General features: G+C 47.8%; 4 protein-coding genes across 5 annotated transcripts in view; 1 reads left to right on the forward strand and 3 right to left on the reverse strand.

Moving 5' to 3' along the window:
* Positions 1-1,574, reverse strand: part of LOC143368543 (uncharacterized) — a 98,235-nt gene extending 96,661 nt beyond the window's left edge. Inside the window, exon 1 of the mRNA XM_076811365.1 lies at positions 1,423-1,574. The gene's annotated coding sequence lies outside the window, so the exon portion shown is untranslated. The remainder of the gene's footprint in view (positions 1-1,422) is intronic.
* A 1,120-nt stretch (positions 1,575-2,694) lies between these two features.
* Positions 2,695-17,128, forward strand: part of LOC143368515 (mediator of RNA polymerase II transcription subunit 20-like) — a 101,466-nt gene continuing 87,032 nt past the window's right edge. Inside the window, exons 1-2 of the mRNA XM_076811314.1 lie at positions 2,695-2,851; positions 3,160-3,302. Coding sequence (XP_076667429.1) covers positions 2,838-2,851; positions 3,160-3,302 — 157 coding nt within the window. The 5' untranslated portion in view covers positions 2,695-2,837. The remainder of the gene's footprint in view (positions 2,852-3,159; positions 3,303-17,128) is intronic.
* LOC143368514 (uncharacterized) lies at positions 3,434-9,756 on the reverse strand. Its single transcript, XM_076811313.1, has 2 exons — positions 8,707-9,756; positions 3,434-8,655 (listed from the first exon to the last, which is right to left on the reverse strand). Exon 1 carries the CDS (start codon positions 9,514-9,516, stop codon positions 8,728-8,730), a length of 789 nt encoding a protein of 262 aa, XP_076667428.1. The 5' UTR covers positions 9,517-9,756; the 3' UTR covers positions 3,434-8,655; positions 8,707-8,727.
* LOC143368512 (facilitated trehalose transporter Tret1-2 homolog) overlaps positions 9,756-17,128 on the reverse strand; it is a 70,007-nt gene continuing 62,634 nt past the window's right edge. For both annotated transcript variants that reach the window (XM_076811310.1, XM_076811311.1), the window contains exons 3-8: positions 13,658-13,791; positions 11,272-11,518; positions 10,908-11,192; positions 10,562-10,814; positions 10,113-10,453; positions 9,756-9,894 (exon numbers count right to left, since the gene is read on the reverse strand). In XM_076811310.1, coding sequence (XP_076667425.1) covers positions 9,757-9,894; positions 10,113-10,453; positions 10,562-10,814; positions 10,908-11,192; positions 11,272-11,518; positions 13,658-13,791 — 1,398 coding nt within the window. In that variant the 3' untranslated portion in view covers position 9,756. The remainder of the gene's footprint in view (positions 9,895-10,112; positions 10,454-10,561; positions 10,815-10,907; positions 11,193-11,271; positions 11,519-13,657; positions 13,792-17,128) is intronic.

Here is a 17,128-nt window from a genome sequence, read left to right on the forward strand (position 1 = left end):
AAATATTGAAGCAAATATCGAACAGTTTTTCTGAATCAGCATAAAATTCTGAACATATTAGGTTTGTTCTGATAAAATAAGTAATATCTGTATTAGTTTTAATAATCATTTTATATTAGGTCGACCGCGTCTCCCGGATTTACCCTAAAGAGACGGGTACAGATTTCGTTCATGAATCTCGATCAGCTTTCACCCAAGTAGCAAGTTTCCGCAAAATCGACGAGAAACGTCCCCAATCAGCCCCACTTCGGGAAACGAATGAATTCGGCGGAAAAGTGAAATGGATGGGATTTCTTTTCGCTTCGAACTCCTGAAGGGAGCGAAGGAAAGTGGCGTTCCTAAACTTGCCCGATGCATTCGTCACCGGAGCCACACGCCGGTCGCGCGCGTAACTTTCGCGAAACGCAGGAACGGGCGCAGTTTCGCGGAATCCCGGCGAAGATGGCCGAAAAAGACGAGCGATTAAGGTCAATTCCGGTCGCGCGGTTCCAATAAACGAGACCTTGTGCGCCAGCACGGTTTTTAACGCAGCCCAGAAACCGGAGCGCTTAATCGGCATGACCCGTATTTCAAACGCTCTGTCCCCTTTTCCTTTGCCGCGCTCTTGTGTTTTCCCCCTCTCTCTCTCTCTCTCTCTTTCTCCCTCCGAGCACCGAGCAAGGTTTTTATTAAAGTCCCTTTCCGATGCGTGGCGCGCCTTTGCCGCGTAAACACCGCCGATAAGAGGCGGCACTTGACGATGAAAACGCGGGGCAAAGTAACCCTTTGCGTTGACGAGCGTCCGCGGGTTGGTTTCAGCTTCTGGGTTGAGATGCAGGGAGCCGGTGGTATGCGAGTGGTATCGAGCGATCGGGAAACGATCGACTTGAAATTAATTGTACCTCTGTAATGGCTCCCTTTTGTAATGAATACTTGTGAAATCGTGACATGCATCTTGAGTGTTATATAATGGTAGATGACGGATTTCAGATGCCCTGGAAGACGAAAGCTGGTACAAAATTATTATAGATTTTAGTTAGATTTTCAGAAGAAATCCCCACCCAGGCTCATACTAAATATATTGGAACATCGGTGTAGAATTAATTGCTTGTCCGTATCAAATAACGAAAATTTCCCGCGGTAAATTTGACGCAGCCTAATGGCGACTGGCGCGTGAATGGTCGCATTCAAATAGAGGAGCAACCTCGATTCCTCGGACGAAGCTACTTGTAATATTCATTTCGCGGTACATTATAATTTCAACGGTCGATTAAGCGCATACGAATCGCGCACGAATTGCATACGATTGCATTATCTATTGTATTGATGTCACGTATTTTGAAATAAACCGCACGACCGGCATGGATGCCCAAACACGGATAGGAATCGACGTTCGATCGCTGCCTCGACTTATCCAGCATGCAGAGTGCGAATTATTCTTACCTTGTTCTTAAAATGCCCCGTAGCACGCCGGGGTCGCTGTCTCGCCTCGAGGTCTGGAAACTCGGTCGCGGGAACGTACGCGAAACCTTATCGCGCACATCTTTCGCTAAAGATAAGTTCAGAAACGGCGAAACGTCAACAATAAAGCCATGCTTTCGATCGTGTCATAACAGGAATCGCCATTTTCCGAAGGCTTCTCGAAAGTACCGCAACGCCATCTCTCGTTACGTATGAGCTTCACGACGACGCCATCTTAGTTCATATTTGAATACATCACCATTCGCGCGGTTACTGCCTTGACCATGCTATTTGTACAAATTTGACAGTATTAATCGCGAAGGTCCTGTTATAAATGCAGTGTTAATGCTACAGTCAGCGAAATTGAACTTACTGGCTGAGAGATGCAGTTGCATCGAGCATAAAAAGTAAATTAATTAAGTTACATCAAACTTAGCCTTCGGAAAGCTCGTGTCTGTAAGGAAGGGTTAAACAAGACTCCGTATACTTACAATTAGAGAGGAAGACCACATCTTACGAATATCGAATCTTAGGATCCAGAATAAATCCTAACCTCAAAACTTTTCTAAGGTATGTATTAAAAAAAATCTTCATATTCTTCACACAGAACACTCGACCACACACAGTTGGGGCAAATGGTGGCAAAGCAAAGCACTATCACAGACGAGGTACAGGATAGACCTATCACCTTATGGATGTTCGTGTCGACGAACATAACTGTGTTACCGACCTATAATTTGAGGACTGAATCACAGACGAGGTCCTATACCTCGTCTGTGACTGAATGTAGTGGCATCTGCTCATGAACAGCGTCCAACTCAGAAACTACTCTGAAATGGTGAAATACTGAAAGGTGTGTGCGTGCTTGTTTACGTTTGACTTGTTTAGAGTTCTTGTTTATGTGTTCTTGTTTATGTGTTCTTGTTTATGTGTTCTTGTTTTGTTGTGATTCTTCTTTCTCTGTCGTTGCACGGAATACGTTTATGAAACGACCTTTAAATTCTTACTCTCACAGAATCATTTATAAATCGCGGGTTTCGAATGACCTCATTTTATACGTGTTGAATTCTAATTCCCAGTACGCGTAGCGTTACAATTTCTTTCGAAACTTCACCGGTAACGTTGCATGTGACGCCAAAATGGTAATAGGATCCTGGGACCCCACAAACCGGTGACAGAAAAATGCATTGGGTGATAGGTCTATCCTATACCTCGTCTGTGGCACTATATTCCAGAGGTCCCCATATTCTAGACTCGCAGCGCCATCAGTCGCTCCCCGGACAAGTCGAGCATCAGCGCCAGGAACGAATTCAAGTTACGCGCGTCTTTGGGTTTGACAAGCGTCCAGTGTAGTGTCCGCGAGCTGGTCATTCACTTCGAAAAACACCCTAAACAGCATGGGTGTTACCGTGTAAGTAATTCCACAGTAAAAAAGAAATATCCTTTATCGTCGTTCTCGTTCACTATTTTCCCGATCCTGGCTGTTTGATTTCACGTACTATTCGCGCTAGCCGACCTTGCTGGTGTTTAGAGGTTATGTCGAGCGCTCGGCACATGTTACAGTTAAAAGATCATCCCACAGTGTGAAACGTTTCATTCGTTTCTCGCGATATGTGCTCCCCGTTGCATCTGCTTGTAGTAAATGTGCTACAGTAAATGGCACAGTTACTACTTACTGCCGGATACTTGATTGGTAACCGGCGTTTCGTGTATCGTCAGATTGCAACAGTACCCGATGGTGGAAAACCGTACCGGCCCCCAAACCATCGAGTTCCTGACGAAGAGAGTGGTCGCCCTGGGTGCGGTGCAAACCGGCCAGTTCCTGGTGGATTGCGAAACGTACGTGTCCGTGCCGCAGTTGGGTGAGTGATTTCGCATTTTGAAATTGAATCCTCGCTACGTCGCGTTTCGCATCGGGTAGGGCGTAGTACGGCTCCCCGGGCACAGATGGCCACGGCGGTATCGCTCACGGAGGAAATTGAAAGACGGAAAGTAGCAAAGTCCCGTCGCCTTTATTCAACAACTGCACATCGAATGCGGAGTCTGGAACGCTTTATCTATTACGAAAGTGTTACAAGAAGTTCTCGAACGCCGTGTCTTAGGGATCGCTAGGTGGAAAAGAATAAGAAAACGGATAGTTGTTGTCACGATTATATCTGCTTTCTTTTGGCATTTACGTAGGTGTATATGGATCTCTATACAAACACGCAATAGTTTGGTTCCGCCGAAGGTCGTTTAGCGTTATCGCACATATCTGTAGTCGTTCATTAGTCCTAGAGAGGTACAAACGCAGACGGCTATCGAATTAACGACTTAAGTACATACTTATGCGTAGACGTAAACACAGACGGCCGGTGTCACCCGTGCCGGAAGTCGCGCCCGTGCCTCTTTCGATGCGGATTTCGCGCCACCGTGTCGGCAGGATTGCTTTGTGCTATTCGTACCTCCTTCGATCGACTTTCATTCGACTGGTTGGATACTCGCAATCCTTAACGATCCCGGCCAGTTTCGACGGCCACGATAACCGAGCGACACGAATCCTTCGCGCCTTTTCAACGATCAAAGATTTTGGCTATATAGTTAATTGTAATCGGAGGAAGTGGTTAACCGCCCGTAAAGTTGGCAAAGGAGAGGCCTAATTCCATAATCGAAGAATCACGAATTCGCTCCCCCGAAAGTCGGACTTTATGTTTCCCTATAGCTTGGAATTCGCGTACAGTTGAGAATTACGATTCTATTTCGAACGGTGGTCGAATCCGAACGTGACGCGCTCCACTGCTGTCCGCAGTGTCGCGAGCCAATCGCCTCGCTCCCAATCGAATTTCGGCGCGCGGGCGCGCCCACCCTTTTGGAAGGTACAAACGAACCTACCCCTAAGCGTCATTACAAAAATATTAAATCTAGCAAGCGAAGCTAGGCGCGACCCTTTCAGGCTAGCTCAAATATATGTATATTTATATTACTATTATGTACCCTTAACATGTATGCAGCTTTTGGAAAATACGTTCTCGGAATAATTCTCTTCTTTAACGTGCCTACAACGTTTCGAACATCCCTCTTCGGTGACGGCCAGCGCTTCCTTCGAGTGTCCCCTTTATTCTTATTGTCGTTAAACTTGTAAATAGTTCGCGTTAATTTATTGTCGATGAATAGAAGACATAATTATGTATATGTGTTTATAGCCTACTCCGCAGACCGTGGCGTCTTTAATGCTCGGTTCTTGCCATTTTCTCTTTCAACCCTCCGACCACTTTATCGCACTACCGATTCTTTAGATATCCAATTTCTTTTCCATATAATGTTAATATGTATATCTATATATATTTTCGCGCGTAATGTGGGATTTTCCGGGCTTCGGCGACTTATGTCCTCCCGCAGGAAGGTAAATCCGATTGCACACATCTAAAAGCGACTCTCCATTATCCTCATCCCTCGGTACATGTATATACAGATGTACACGTACATACACACGCACACGACACACAGGACTCTGTACAAATACGCGCATAGAGATGCGTTTGATGTGGGCCGTAGTGTCGTTTCCTTAACGGTGAAATGTTCATTGGATGTGATTCCGTATCATCTGAAACTTAGGGTTCTTGGCGAATCTTTAAAGACTACTCAGGAATTGAATTTGAGAATTAAGTATTCCTTGTTCCCTCTTCAACGAATTATTCTTGTTCCTCCTAAGATAAATCCACCAGGGCCCTTAGCAAACGACTCGCGATTCTCCTGGATCAACAGCCTAACTACGCGTGCAATATAGTTACCAATTACAATCTGATTTTCGGCTCGCTAGTCGCTACGCCTATGATTACGAGAAACCTTCAATTCACGAAAGTGCACAGTGCAGACTTTATTTATTTTGTTACGTTACCTTGCTGCTTAACTTAGCTACTATATAGTCGAAAGAGGGGTGTTCCGATTAATCGGGGAAACAGGCTACGCGTAGAGTAGATGTCTCGAATATAGTTGGAGGGGTAGCTACGTACTTTTGTTCGGCGCAGTATGCTAAAGGGAAACGAGAGACAGTCGTTACGATGGTCGAATAATCTTTCTGTACAGTTGTGTGTATGTATATATAGAATCCCGGAGTATTCTTTCTCTTATTTATACCTTAACCTACGTGCACTCGTTTCACGAGCATTGCACCTGCGCTAACTTAATTGTAAAATATTTTCTTTTTATTCAATACTGCGTCCAAGCCCTTGAGCATTATAAGGTTCATTTAGATAGATATGAGATTCGAGGGTGCTGCGCTCTCGCTGAGATTTGTAGACAGTGATAAGAAAAATATGGGTTTCACGTTAGCATCCAAGAGATATGTTTCACTTCCAGCTCCTTTTTTTTCTTTACATTTACGTATGATACAATCGCGCGAGCTTCGCGCGCCTTCGAGATCGAACGGGTAGAATTCTTTTTAGAGAGACTAAGAGGGATTCTGCTTCTAATGTAATCACTGTCTACAAAAGTGACTAATCTTCTTTCTCGTTTAACGCTTAAGTACACGATTCTTGGTTTCTACACACCGAACAGCCAGCACTCTTCGTTAGAATATCGGATATGGCAGGGATATGACTCACGGGTGTAAACGATTACAGATGTAAGAAGTCCTGCCAGTAGGCTGCACGGAAAAAAATATTCTCCAATTCGAAAGGAAGCCTTAATTACTGCGCATACTTCGATTGAAAATTAAGCGGAAACTTATGCTTAAATGCAACATCCCTGATCCCCGATCGTACTTAATTTCGTAATTAAATTCTCATCAAATATCCCTCTGGCGAAAGCGATTCCACAATATCATTAGAAAAATATCAGAATTTACCAATTAACATTGACACGCACGAAAACCAACTCTCTTCTCGTTCTACGATACACACACGAAGCTACGAAAGGAGCGTGTAACTCGAAAGAAATATTTTCATCCGTGAAGACTAGGCGCTCGATCACAGATGCAGACATCGTTTCTGCAAAGTCGACGCTGACGTTCTACAAACTATATAAAAATACAAAATACAAATGCCGTTTCCTCCATCGAACACCTTGCCCCGTGCAAGGGGGGCGCGAGACTCCTCTCTCAAATTCGAGATTGGATGGTATCATTGCACAAGCGTCCGTGGTACAATGAACGCTAATCCCGACGAAAGTTGTAGAAAATTACGTGATCATCGACGACAGACGAATCTCCAATTAATCCACGATGGTGTCGATAGTACGCACAGTGTTTCCTTCAAATATTTCAACACTGCTCCGAAACCTCCTGTTTTCCATAATATCCAATACCTTCTCCACTAATGTCACACGTTAAATTGAAAGAAAAAGAATACACTTGCCGCGATTCCAGCTATTCGTAGCCATTTACTTTCAAAAAATGAAGAAGGAAGATACACGACTGGAGAGATCGAGATTCGTGGATCATTGGAGGACGCGACTGCCCTCGACATTACAAAAAGACGATCTCACGATAAGCATTTACTTCGAAATTGTCCATCTACGTGCACGCGTTCCGCGAGCCTGGCAATGATTAGTAGTATTGTCGCAAAGTTTGTTCTGGCCGGCAATCGCATAGCGAGAATAGTCGCGCGGCGTCTACGTAAGTTGCTCGTACAGATATATATATGTATATAATGTACAATAGTAGTAGTAATCAATTTACACAGTAGGTACTTAGTATGAAAGATAGTACGCGTGTATTTATAGTATCTACAGTTAATATTGTCATCATTAAGTCAATGGCCCCCTCGCGCTAAGTCTTTAGAACGAGGCCCTCCCCGCTCGCAAGTATATATATCCATACACCTCGACATAAAATATTTCCTCTGGCGCCTCTAATTTCTCCGTTCTACATCCTTTTGTCAGACAACGGCGTTATGCATCTCGATCTATCGCGCCCGATAGCGTTAAATCGGTGGAAAGGTAATGAACGTTTCATTGAACGGTCGTTCTGCTTTACGATCCTCGGTCGAATGGAATACGGACGAGCTCGTGTCGCTCCTGCATCGTTCGCGGAACAGAATGCTCCATTATCTATCCATCGGTTTAGCGGGAACCTGCGCCCTCGGTTCGGTTCGCCTGGGAGCAACGGGCGAACCTTTACAGCCCCCCAGTTTCAGCCAGTGATACTAGCTGCTAGTTCTAACGGATCAGTCGGCACGCGCGAAAGAACCAGAATTTTGGTTTGCTCATGGAAGAAGTGAAGCACGTTTCGCCGCGATACTATTGTTCTTTTCGAGCCCTCCTAGTCTTCGATTCGAAAACGGCGCTCGAGGTATATCACCGTGAAACGCTTAACGCGCTTAGAGAAACAACGTCGACCATAATCGACGAACCAGTCTATCGAGCCTACCCCTAAATACGGCTATCAGGATCCGTCCCTCTCTCCCACACGTCTACGTACGCGCGCTTAGGCTGCGTATTATCGGTAGGTCTATTGTACGCTCGTGCTCTCTGAGGAAGGCACGTTGCACGGAAGAGCGTTCTTCTTGCCCCGACGAGGTGCTTTGCAACTAGGCTAGTCCCCGCGAGGATCCGTTCCGATAGTCACGGGAAACAACGTACGGCTAATTGAAACGCGAATTGTTGGTCAGAAAATGTGAAGTTGAACGTTCGCTCCAAGGCAAATACAAGGACGATCTTCTAATACGAGCCACGTGATTCAGTCGTGTCGTCTAAAGGGTGGATCTTAATATCGTCGCGATTACGTATCGAAAGTGAGCATAAAACTGGTCAGAGAGAAACAATTAACGTTACACCCCCTATCGTCTTCACCTACGCGCTACTTCGTACAAATTGTACCTCGTCCATTACGATGCGAGTCTTTAGAATATCATTTTGCCCGGCGAACGTTAAGAGAAGGGATACGAATGAGCGAGCCTTTTCTGACCAATCTTATACGTATGATCCGAGTCAAGTGTCCTTCGCCTCCATCGACTCGTCAACTAACGCGTGTGAAATCGACCCAAAAGGAACTTAGTAACCTAAAGACTCACGGCTAATGAGATCTCATCCCGAAGGAAACCGACGCGTTCGACTTTCCTCGTTACTCCAAAGAAACGATAGCAAGATTCTCTTATCTTCCAAACTGATTTTAACTCCCCAAAGAAGCGTCCTACCACCCGGACGTATTCTAAAGCTCTCGAAGGACAATTCCCACTCGGCGATCCAGCTACTAATCACAAAATGCATAGTAACAAGCGTCCCGATCAAACCATCGAGCTTCAACGAGTCACGATCGTCCCTCCACGAGGATACCCCCCAACCATCGACCTTATCACGATCCTTCGTGCATCACAAGTAACACGTCTTGTAGTAAATGAAGGCGACCGTGTCCTTGCCGAATGTCCTGCACTCTCGTTCATAGTGCACCTGTCCAGGCTCGTACCTTCCGCCTTGCGGGTACTTGTCCAGTCTCGACAGGCTCCTGTACAACCTCAGATAATCGTCCTCGAGTTGCTCCTCCCTGTACCTTCGACGTCGATTACCGTCGTCCAGCCTGTTGTCCATCCACGCTCTGTTTCCCGGCGACAGGAACGACGTCACGCCAATACCACGGATCGCGTCATCTGCCTCGAGGTCTGATAGGTCCTGCAGGCTCTTCGGGTAGCAGCGACGCGGTTCGACCGAGTCCCCAGTCTGATCCCTGAAGTTGATGGTTCTGCTGCGTCTGGGCAGGGTGGAGCTGTAAAGCCTCTCGACCCTTGCATGGCTAATGCCGTTCCTCAGGATCGGCTTAGAGCCGGTGAAGTCGCTCGGCCAGTCCCCCCAGGTGCTTCTTTCCACGTGATCCCGGTGTCTGGCTCTTCTTGGCAGCGGCTCTGTCTGGCGAGCCGCGTGATTTGCCTCGGTGCTGGTCTCTTGGTACGGGTTCTTGGGATAGACCGATCTGTCGCGATGATCCCTTGCAATTCGACCGTAACGATAACGATTCTCCTCGGGATCGTTGTGCCCCTCGTCCAGGCGACTGGGGAATCGATAGTCGTTCCTTATCACGTCGCCGTTGCTCCTCGGCACGGTGGAGCTAGCTCTAGTGGCTTCGTCCGTGGAACGACGGGCCACGAAGAATCCACGGGACTGCATGAAACTCTCCACGTTCCTGCCGATCCTGTTGGTCTTCTCTGCAAAGATGCTGCAGTAGTCGGACAGCTTGCGATGGCTGCTCCTGCCGTTGCACGGCTGGCGAGAAGTGGTGGCTAGATCGGTGTTCGGATTGCCGCTGTATAGATCCCGTGGATCGTGCTGATTGGGATAAGCTCCTCCTGGCAGAGGCTTGTTCGCCTTCTCCAGATTCGACAGGCCCCCTGTCAGCGAGGCCTTATACTACCGTGCCTGCGCGTAGTCCGGGTTCATCTCGTCCAGCTGTTTGCCTTTGGTTTCTGGCACGCAACAGACCACGAAGCATAGCCCGCACACGGCTACCGCTGCGTAGAACCAAAAGGCCCCGTGCAGGCCCAAAGTCTGTAACATGTTTCGTGGCTACGTTTTAGTACTTTGTAAATTCTTGAAGCTTGGATGTTAGGTAGATTATAAGAAACTGTAGAGCTCGAGGGTGATTTTGAATATTTTGAATACGAGTGCTCGGTAATAAAGAGGCAGTAGGGTAGCTAGATATAGAGTTCCATTCGGACAATGAGACATTCCCTCGTTCCAATCTCGTGGCGATTAAAACGTCTCACCTGCTGAAAGTCCATGAAGAGCTTAATACCGACGAACGCGCAGAAGTAGCTGAAGCTTGTGCTGATGCTAGAGCCGAGGCCGCGATACTCCAGGGGAAAGAGCTCGCCAATCAATAACCACGAAATTGGCGATATGCCCAGAGCCAGGGCAGTTGTGAAGACGAGCACGCAGAGCAACGGTATCCAGTCGTGCTGGCCAACAACCGTGGCGTCTGGATATCCTAGACTTTGCGTTTGCGACATGTAATAGGCATAGCTGCCGAAACCCGCCAATGCCAGTGACATGAACACGGTGCTGGCTATCAAAAGTGGTAGCCTGCCCACGATATCGATCAAGAACCCTGTGTGCAGAGACAAAGGAAATGTTACACGTTTCCAAAAGCAATTGATACATTACTAAGGGACTTGTCCTTTAATTCATTGCCCCTCAACGCGTGTACGATGCACACCTGACAACAGAGAGGCCAATAGTTGCACGAAGCCAATCGCAATGGTCGCTCCGTGAGGATTCATGCCACCCAGGGTCTGACGGAATATAATCACCGCGTAGTAGTTGAACGCGTTGGCTCCGGAAAACCTCTGGAAGAACATCAAGCCACACGTTATGGCGATCGGCTTGTACAGCCGTGGCGTGAACATGCTGTTCTTGAACGTCAGCTCGTACTGCTTCGCTCTGGAGGCTAGGATGTTCGTCTTGATCACCTGTGACGCAAGGATATTTCGGGAGATCAGATACAGATTTCTCTACTGAATAATCGTTCGATACTTCTGGAAGATGGAATCATTTAGAATTACCTGCAGCTCGTGTCGTATGTCGACGTGCTCGCCGCGCAGCCACTGCAAGCTGCTAGCAGCCTCGTCGTCTTTGCCATGCAGAACGAGGTACGACGGCGTCTCCGGTATACAGAGAGTGCCCAAAAAGAGCATCGACGGGGCCACTGCTACCAGCAGCGCGCTTTGCCGCCAGTTCAGGTACGTGCCTGCTATGTACGACAATAACACGCCGACGTGACCGAGCACCTTCAGCATCGCCGACAGGCAGCCCCTGATACCAGGCATCGAGATTTCTGATATGTACACCTGAGCGAGAAGTAGGTGCTTCAATTTCCAAAGAACGAATCAAAGAACTAGTATACGGGAGCAAGGGCTGCGTATATACCTGCGCAACCATGGTGATGACCGAGCAGCAAAGGCCCCCGATGAAGCTGGTGACGTAGACGAGCTCCACGCAGGGCGCGATCCCCGTAAGGATCCAGACAGCAGCCAGAGGCAAGGATGTCGCCCGGAGCGCCAACCTGCGGCCCCTTCTCATTATCCAATCGCCGATCATAGCGCCGAACCACGCGCCCAGCATCGACAGAGACGCGACCCACGAGGCTTCTTGTTGCGTCACTGAGAAAGCCGACCTGCGACAAATGGCAATACGATTACGGATGACAGGGGGGCCGCATAACGTTACACGAAAGGGGGCCACCTAATCGGCCCTCCCCTAATACCAGGCCCGCGGTTCTCTGTCGCTGGCCGCGATTAAGCCGCTCAGCACAATCGATCGCTGCCTGGCATATAATCGATCTTCGTAACCGGTTCAAGGATAGCTTACGTTCGTTGTACTCCATCGGGACTAGGTATTTGCTACCCTGCCTAGTAGGGTATTCGGGCTTAATGGGCCCCTCGCCTCTCACTCATTTCCACGTTCATTAGATTATTGGGAGAAAATGGTAAAATTAGATTCAGGATTAGGTAGGTACCAGGAATTTCGGTATTCGCATTCGGTCGCGCTTGGGAAGGATTTCGTTTAGTATAGTACCTATCAGGGAAATATGTAGTCTTTAGTGATTCAGATTTAAAGGGTCTCCCTACTTTTACGGACGAAAAATGTTGCGAACTTTGGGAATTTTTTAAAACAAAACCATTAAATATATTTACGTCCAGCTTTGTGGCTTCATTTGTCAATCTTTAGAGAATATGAACAAAAAATTGTGTGCAAAAATAGTGGTTATATCCGGAATTATGGTGCTTCAGATAGACCGCCTTACAAAAATCATATGCGCATTGTTAGCATAAAATCAGCCGTTGTAGTTGTCTGAAATAGAAAGTTTAAAATTTTGTGTAATCTGTATGACTGTGGCTATCGCCTGAACTACTTATATTAAATGAGAAATACTGAAAATTAAAAAAAAAATGACGGCGTCTGAAACAGACATCGATTTCTGCAAAAAATTCGCTGGTTTTTCAAGTCGCAAAAGTCTGATTCTGCAAAAACCGACTTAGTTTTAGTACCAGCAAGAATGGGACATCTACTGAAGATATATGCCAAGTTTGAAGTAAATCGGGTGAATGGTTTTTTAGATATCATGCTAACCAATTGGAAGAACATCGTTTTGAGAAAAACGCGTTCAAAGTTTTAGGTATCGTTTTTTTATAAATTAATTTTGTTTTAAATGTTACCTAAATATGTGGAAATATAGGCATAAAGTTTTCAATTAATATAATTTGAGGGTTTCTCTTAAAAAAAATCCCAAATATCGCGCTCCTTTTCAGAGCGTGCGTCGCATCGAAGTAGGGATACTTAAGAGTAAATTCGTATTTGCATTCATCACAGCAGATTTTTTGCTATTCCTCAAAATTCTATTAATATTTATCATAGCAGACTTTTTGCTATTCCTCAAAATTCTATTGTATTTATCATAGCAGACTTTTTGCTATTCCTCAAAATTCTATTTATATTTATCATAGCAGACTTTTTGCTATTCCTCAAAATTCTATTTATATTTATCATAGCATACTTTTTGCTATTTCTCAAAATTCTGTTTATACCGAAGTTGTGGGTTAGAGGTTTGAAGTTGGAAGACAGAGACAGTTGCAGCGAAGTGTTAGTCCCTGAACTCTAGGTTCATATAGAACTATATACCTAATTGTCTGTCTACATTCGTTTAGAATCAATCAATTAAGCGGGTACTTGGTATCGTAACGACATCATTGGCCGCCTGGAATTCCTATGTTATCTCGGTCTAAAACGTTTGAATGAGGCCCACGGTTAATTCAAACCGCTACGGCCAGCCCAGGAGCAAATTGTTCGCCATAAATATCCGACGTTACGCAAAGAATATTGCGCGCAGAAGCCGGGTATAACTAATGGGGCAAGGGTTTCTCGCCCGTTGCTACTTTATGCGGCCGTGCTTCCTTTATAGCGAGCGCGATAAGTCGGGTCACTATCGCGGAGAAAGTGTGCGACAACGTTCGAAAAGGAACGGAGTGACGTTAATGCATTTGTTAAGTGAATTATCTAAGATACTCGGCCGCGCTTTATTAGCGACGCGGGGGTGGCGCTGGGAGGGGCAGGGAGGGGGGACATCCCGTGGTATTTATTTAATTTGCTTATCTGCCGACCGACACTAATCGTTACCGGACACGACACGTATAACCCACAATTACTTACCGAGTTTCACCTTTCCAGCTCACGCTGCGCCTATTACAACGCCGCTGGATATTTCTACACGCTAGGTCATTCAAGTTTACGATCGCGCAGATAGAAAACGACTTACCAGGTGTCGTTGTTCGTTGACTGGTAAAGGTGAGGGGGTTGGTTGTCCAGAATCGAGTCCAAGGCTGGCGAGGTGTAGCCCTTTGCCAAGCCCGAGGACAGCGTTCCCATCGATAGCGCCAGGGTGGCTAATACCTAAACGAGGAAATCTTCATAATTATCGTACCTACTTAAAGTTTCATACATTTCGATAGACTCGACGGAGAATTGAAGCCCGATTTCAAGTCATCGGATTAATCTCTCGACCAGGCATAGCTCGCGGCTTTCCTATATTCCCTAGCTGAGGGAACCGGAGAGCCGCGAATTCGTTCATTGACAAATGCAGGAACTGTGGCCGTATATATCACGAGCTCGCATATTGCGGCTCGGAGCCGCCGGACAAATTGTTAGCCGCAAATTGAAAGCCGAGCTCGACCCTTCGCGAGGAATACTAAACATTTGGCGGGGCTCGAGCCGCGGGCACATCCACAACGGCCGTTTCCCGGAGCACCACGTGCATCGAGTGCACGTATCCTGCCGCGTGACAATGGCCGAGTGCCCGAGTTCCTCTCGCGTGCGGAGAAGCCACCGATTTTACGGCGCGCCGCGGAGAAATTACGGGACGACGGAATTGCAGAGGAATTCGAAACGGTGTTCGCCACTGGGCCGGCTCGCGAGCATCGCGCGAGCTTTCGCGATGGGAGGCGAGTAACATGTAGCACGTCTCGATGTCACAAAGGCGACATGTTGCTGCCTCTCCGTCCTCTATACCGCGGGCTCTGTGCCTAGAATTCTCTGATGGCTGGAGGAGTAGGTGAAACAGAATGTGCTACTGTGGTAGATACTAGGTAATAGTCACGGGTTCCATATTCGCGTCACGGCGATAGATAGCGGTTCATATGCAAAAATCGTGGATGTGTATGCAACAATCAGACCTTAGACCCCGCACGAACCATCAACGCCTTTTCACGTCGGTTCTTTCGCTTGCATCATCGGTTAATGGTCCTCTACATTGCTGCAGGGAGATGCGCCTGTGTATAGGAGTTTTGGTATTCGGCCTGTTGCAACCAGCAGCAGAGAGGACGCTCGGAGCATTCGAAATGGAAAGGAGCTGCGTTTGAGGTCTGTATCACTGTGTTTGCCAGTGGAAGGTCTCGCGGGGCTTAACATCCACGGCTCTGGCTTTGCTAGATTCGATAGCGACGATTCCGAGCGTGTCAGGCTCTGATGCAGTCATTTGTATGCTGACTTCCAGCGGCGCCTTGCTTCTGGGGGTTGTAGGAGGTTCCTGGTTCGTCGAGTGTCTTGGTACGCTCAGATATCCTGGATTTCTCAGGATCCCGGAGTGTTTCCATGGGTTGCAGGTGTCTTGAAGGATTTGTGGTAGCCTTCAAGTCGCCCACAGTTTGATTCTTCCCGTTGTCCATTACTTCTCGAGCACCAAGTTCCACTGCAGATACACTCGCAAGTCAGGGGTGGTATATATCCGGCTCTACGAGTTTAGAATCTACATCAGAGTCTGTATACCTGGTCCCACTTATATTAAACCTGACAGTTCCAAGACCCTTCGACTTCGCCCTAGAGTACATCGTGATCCAAAGGAAACATGGCGCCCTATTAGTCTCGTTTGCTTGGTGCGCGTCTCCTTCGAGTTACTAGGTGCTTCAAGTGTCCTCCACTTCCCTGATTGCGCCAGAGTGAATGGACTTTAACCCGTCTGCGGCTCCGCGATTCGCCAAGTGACGTAAGGCAGTCTGGTATACACGTAAATCTTGCCCACCATCGTGCTACTTGAAACGAGCTTTTTGCAGGCGAAATCCAGCCACCGGCGTCCACTCTGCTATCTCGATTCGCTCTGCACCGGGACCAGATATCCCTGCTGCGCGAACCAGAAAATAGAGATGACATCAACGCCCAGCGCGAAAGAATGTGGACGATAATGTGTGTCGAGGCTCCGTTTCTCGATTCTCGGCTGTCCATTTTTTCTCCGAAACATGTCGGTCAGCCTAGAGAAGCATTATTTACGAGCCGTAATACGGCGGATAATGCAGGGTGTGTCTGTAATTATCGCGCAGTGCGCGGCACCGTGTTGCGGCGCGGTTGCTTCGCGTAAACTGAATTGCCGCGCTTAAGAGATCGCCGAGATAAGTGCATTAATTCGACGTGAAAGAGAGTGAAATTGGCTGTACATTGAATTATGGCACGTGGCAAATTCGATTTCAGCCCGATACATTATTGGCCACGGTCGTCTATAGCGACTGCGACACTGCGAGCGCGTTTCCTCTACTCCAGAGGGGACAGAAATAAATTATTCGCGCTGTTCGTGCAATTATCGTCCGCTCTCCGAACAATTCTGCACAGCACCCCCTAAATATGGAGCATCCTAATAGAGCTCTGCCAATAAATCGTTCGCCCCGAACGGCAGCGACGATACCGCGAGACAGACGTTGCAGAGAAATCGCGAATTCGCGGGCGCGTAAGCGGCGCGGCTTTTTCAGCGGGGTCCGTAAAGCCGCGTCACTCGCACCTGTTCGAAAATTCCGTCGATATTTCATATTAAACTGCAGCCTGCGTACGCGTACGCCAGTTCCCTCTGCTCGTTGCGCGCGGTCCGAAGGCGCACCGCGTCCGGTACAGTTCCCTACGGCATAGGTTAAAGGAATTCCGAAAGACACTCAGCGGCGCCGATCCCACGTGAATTTGCATAGACTTTCGATATCGCGCCCCCACCGCGGACGAGCCTGTCGTGCGCGATTAAAGCGCGTCGCCTTGCTAACCTTTTCCACAGTCGCGTGGCGACGGACACCGCCGCCGTCGGCGTCGATCCGACTTCTGCGGACAATAAACCGCGTGGGTCGCGTGGCCGCTTTCCAATCGACGAGCTTTTTACCTGTCCCCCACCGACCGCGCGAAAACCGTAACGCTACCCGAGATCCGTCTGATCGTTCAACAATCGCGCGTGGTCGTTTGTCGATCTTCAACTACGAAGTCGTCTACCACAAAATCCTCGCGTCTTGATCGAGGGAAGGAAAGAAAACGAACACATATCCTCGCTCGAATACAATAGAACCTTGACTCGCTGATGGTTTACATACAATAGCACCCGAATAGAGCCAAGAGCATCACTGAGCACAGCGATGTCAGCTTGTGCGACACCTATGCGGGATAATATGGCAGATCGAAGCTCTCATTGTAAATATGCAAGAGCGGGCACAGACATTCATGGCCGATCGCGGTTAAAAAGTATCTGCCTCCGTCTCCCGTACATCTCGCGCATTTGCGTTCCACGATCGTCCGGGCACGAACACCGGCATGGAGAAGTAGCTGCGCGAGTCACGGCGCAGTGGTTTACGCCGTGTGACAAACTACGGTAAACCTGGGTCGCGTTGTCCCGAGGCAGCCCGCTGTGCGGCGTCGAAACGGTGACCCATGTCAGACAGAAACGCGCTGACCCTCTTCAGGCGGACTTCGAATGTTCCAACGGAGTGTTTAC

Source organism: Andrena cerasifolii, chromosome 4 (assembly GCF_050908995.1).
Source record: "Andrena cerasifolii isolate SP2316 chromosome 4, iyAndCera1_principal, whole genome shotgun sequence".
Taxonomy (NCBI): domain Eukaryota; kingdom Metazoa; phylum Arthropoda; class Insecta; order Hymenoptera; family Andrenidae; genus Andrena; species Andrena cerasifolii.

Coding starts and splice junctions, on each gene's coding strand:
- LOC143368514 (XM_076811313.1), bottom strand. CDS start 9,516: ATGCAGTCCCGTGGATTCTTCGTGGCCCGTCGTTCCACGGACGAAGCC.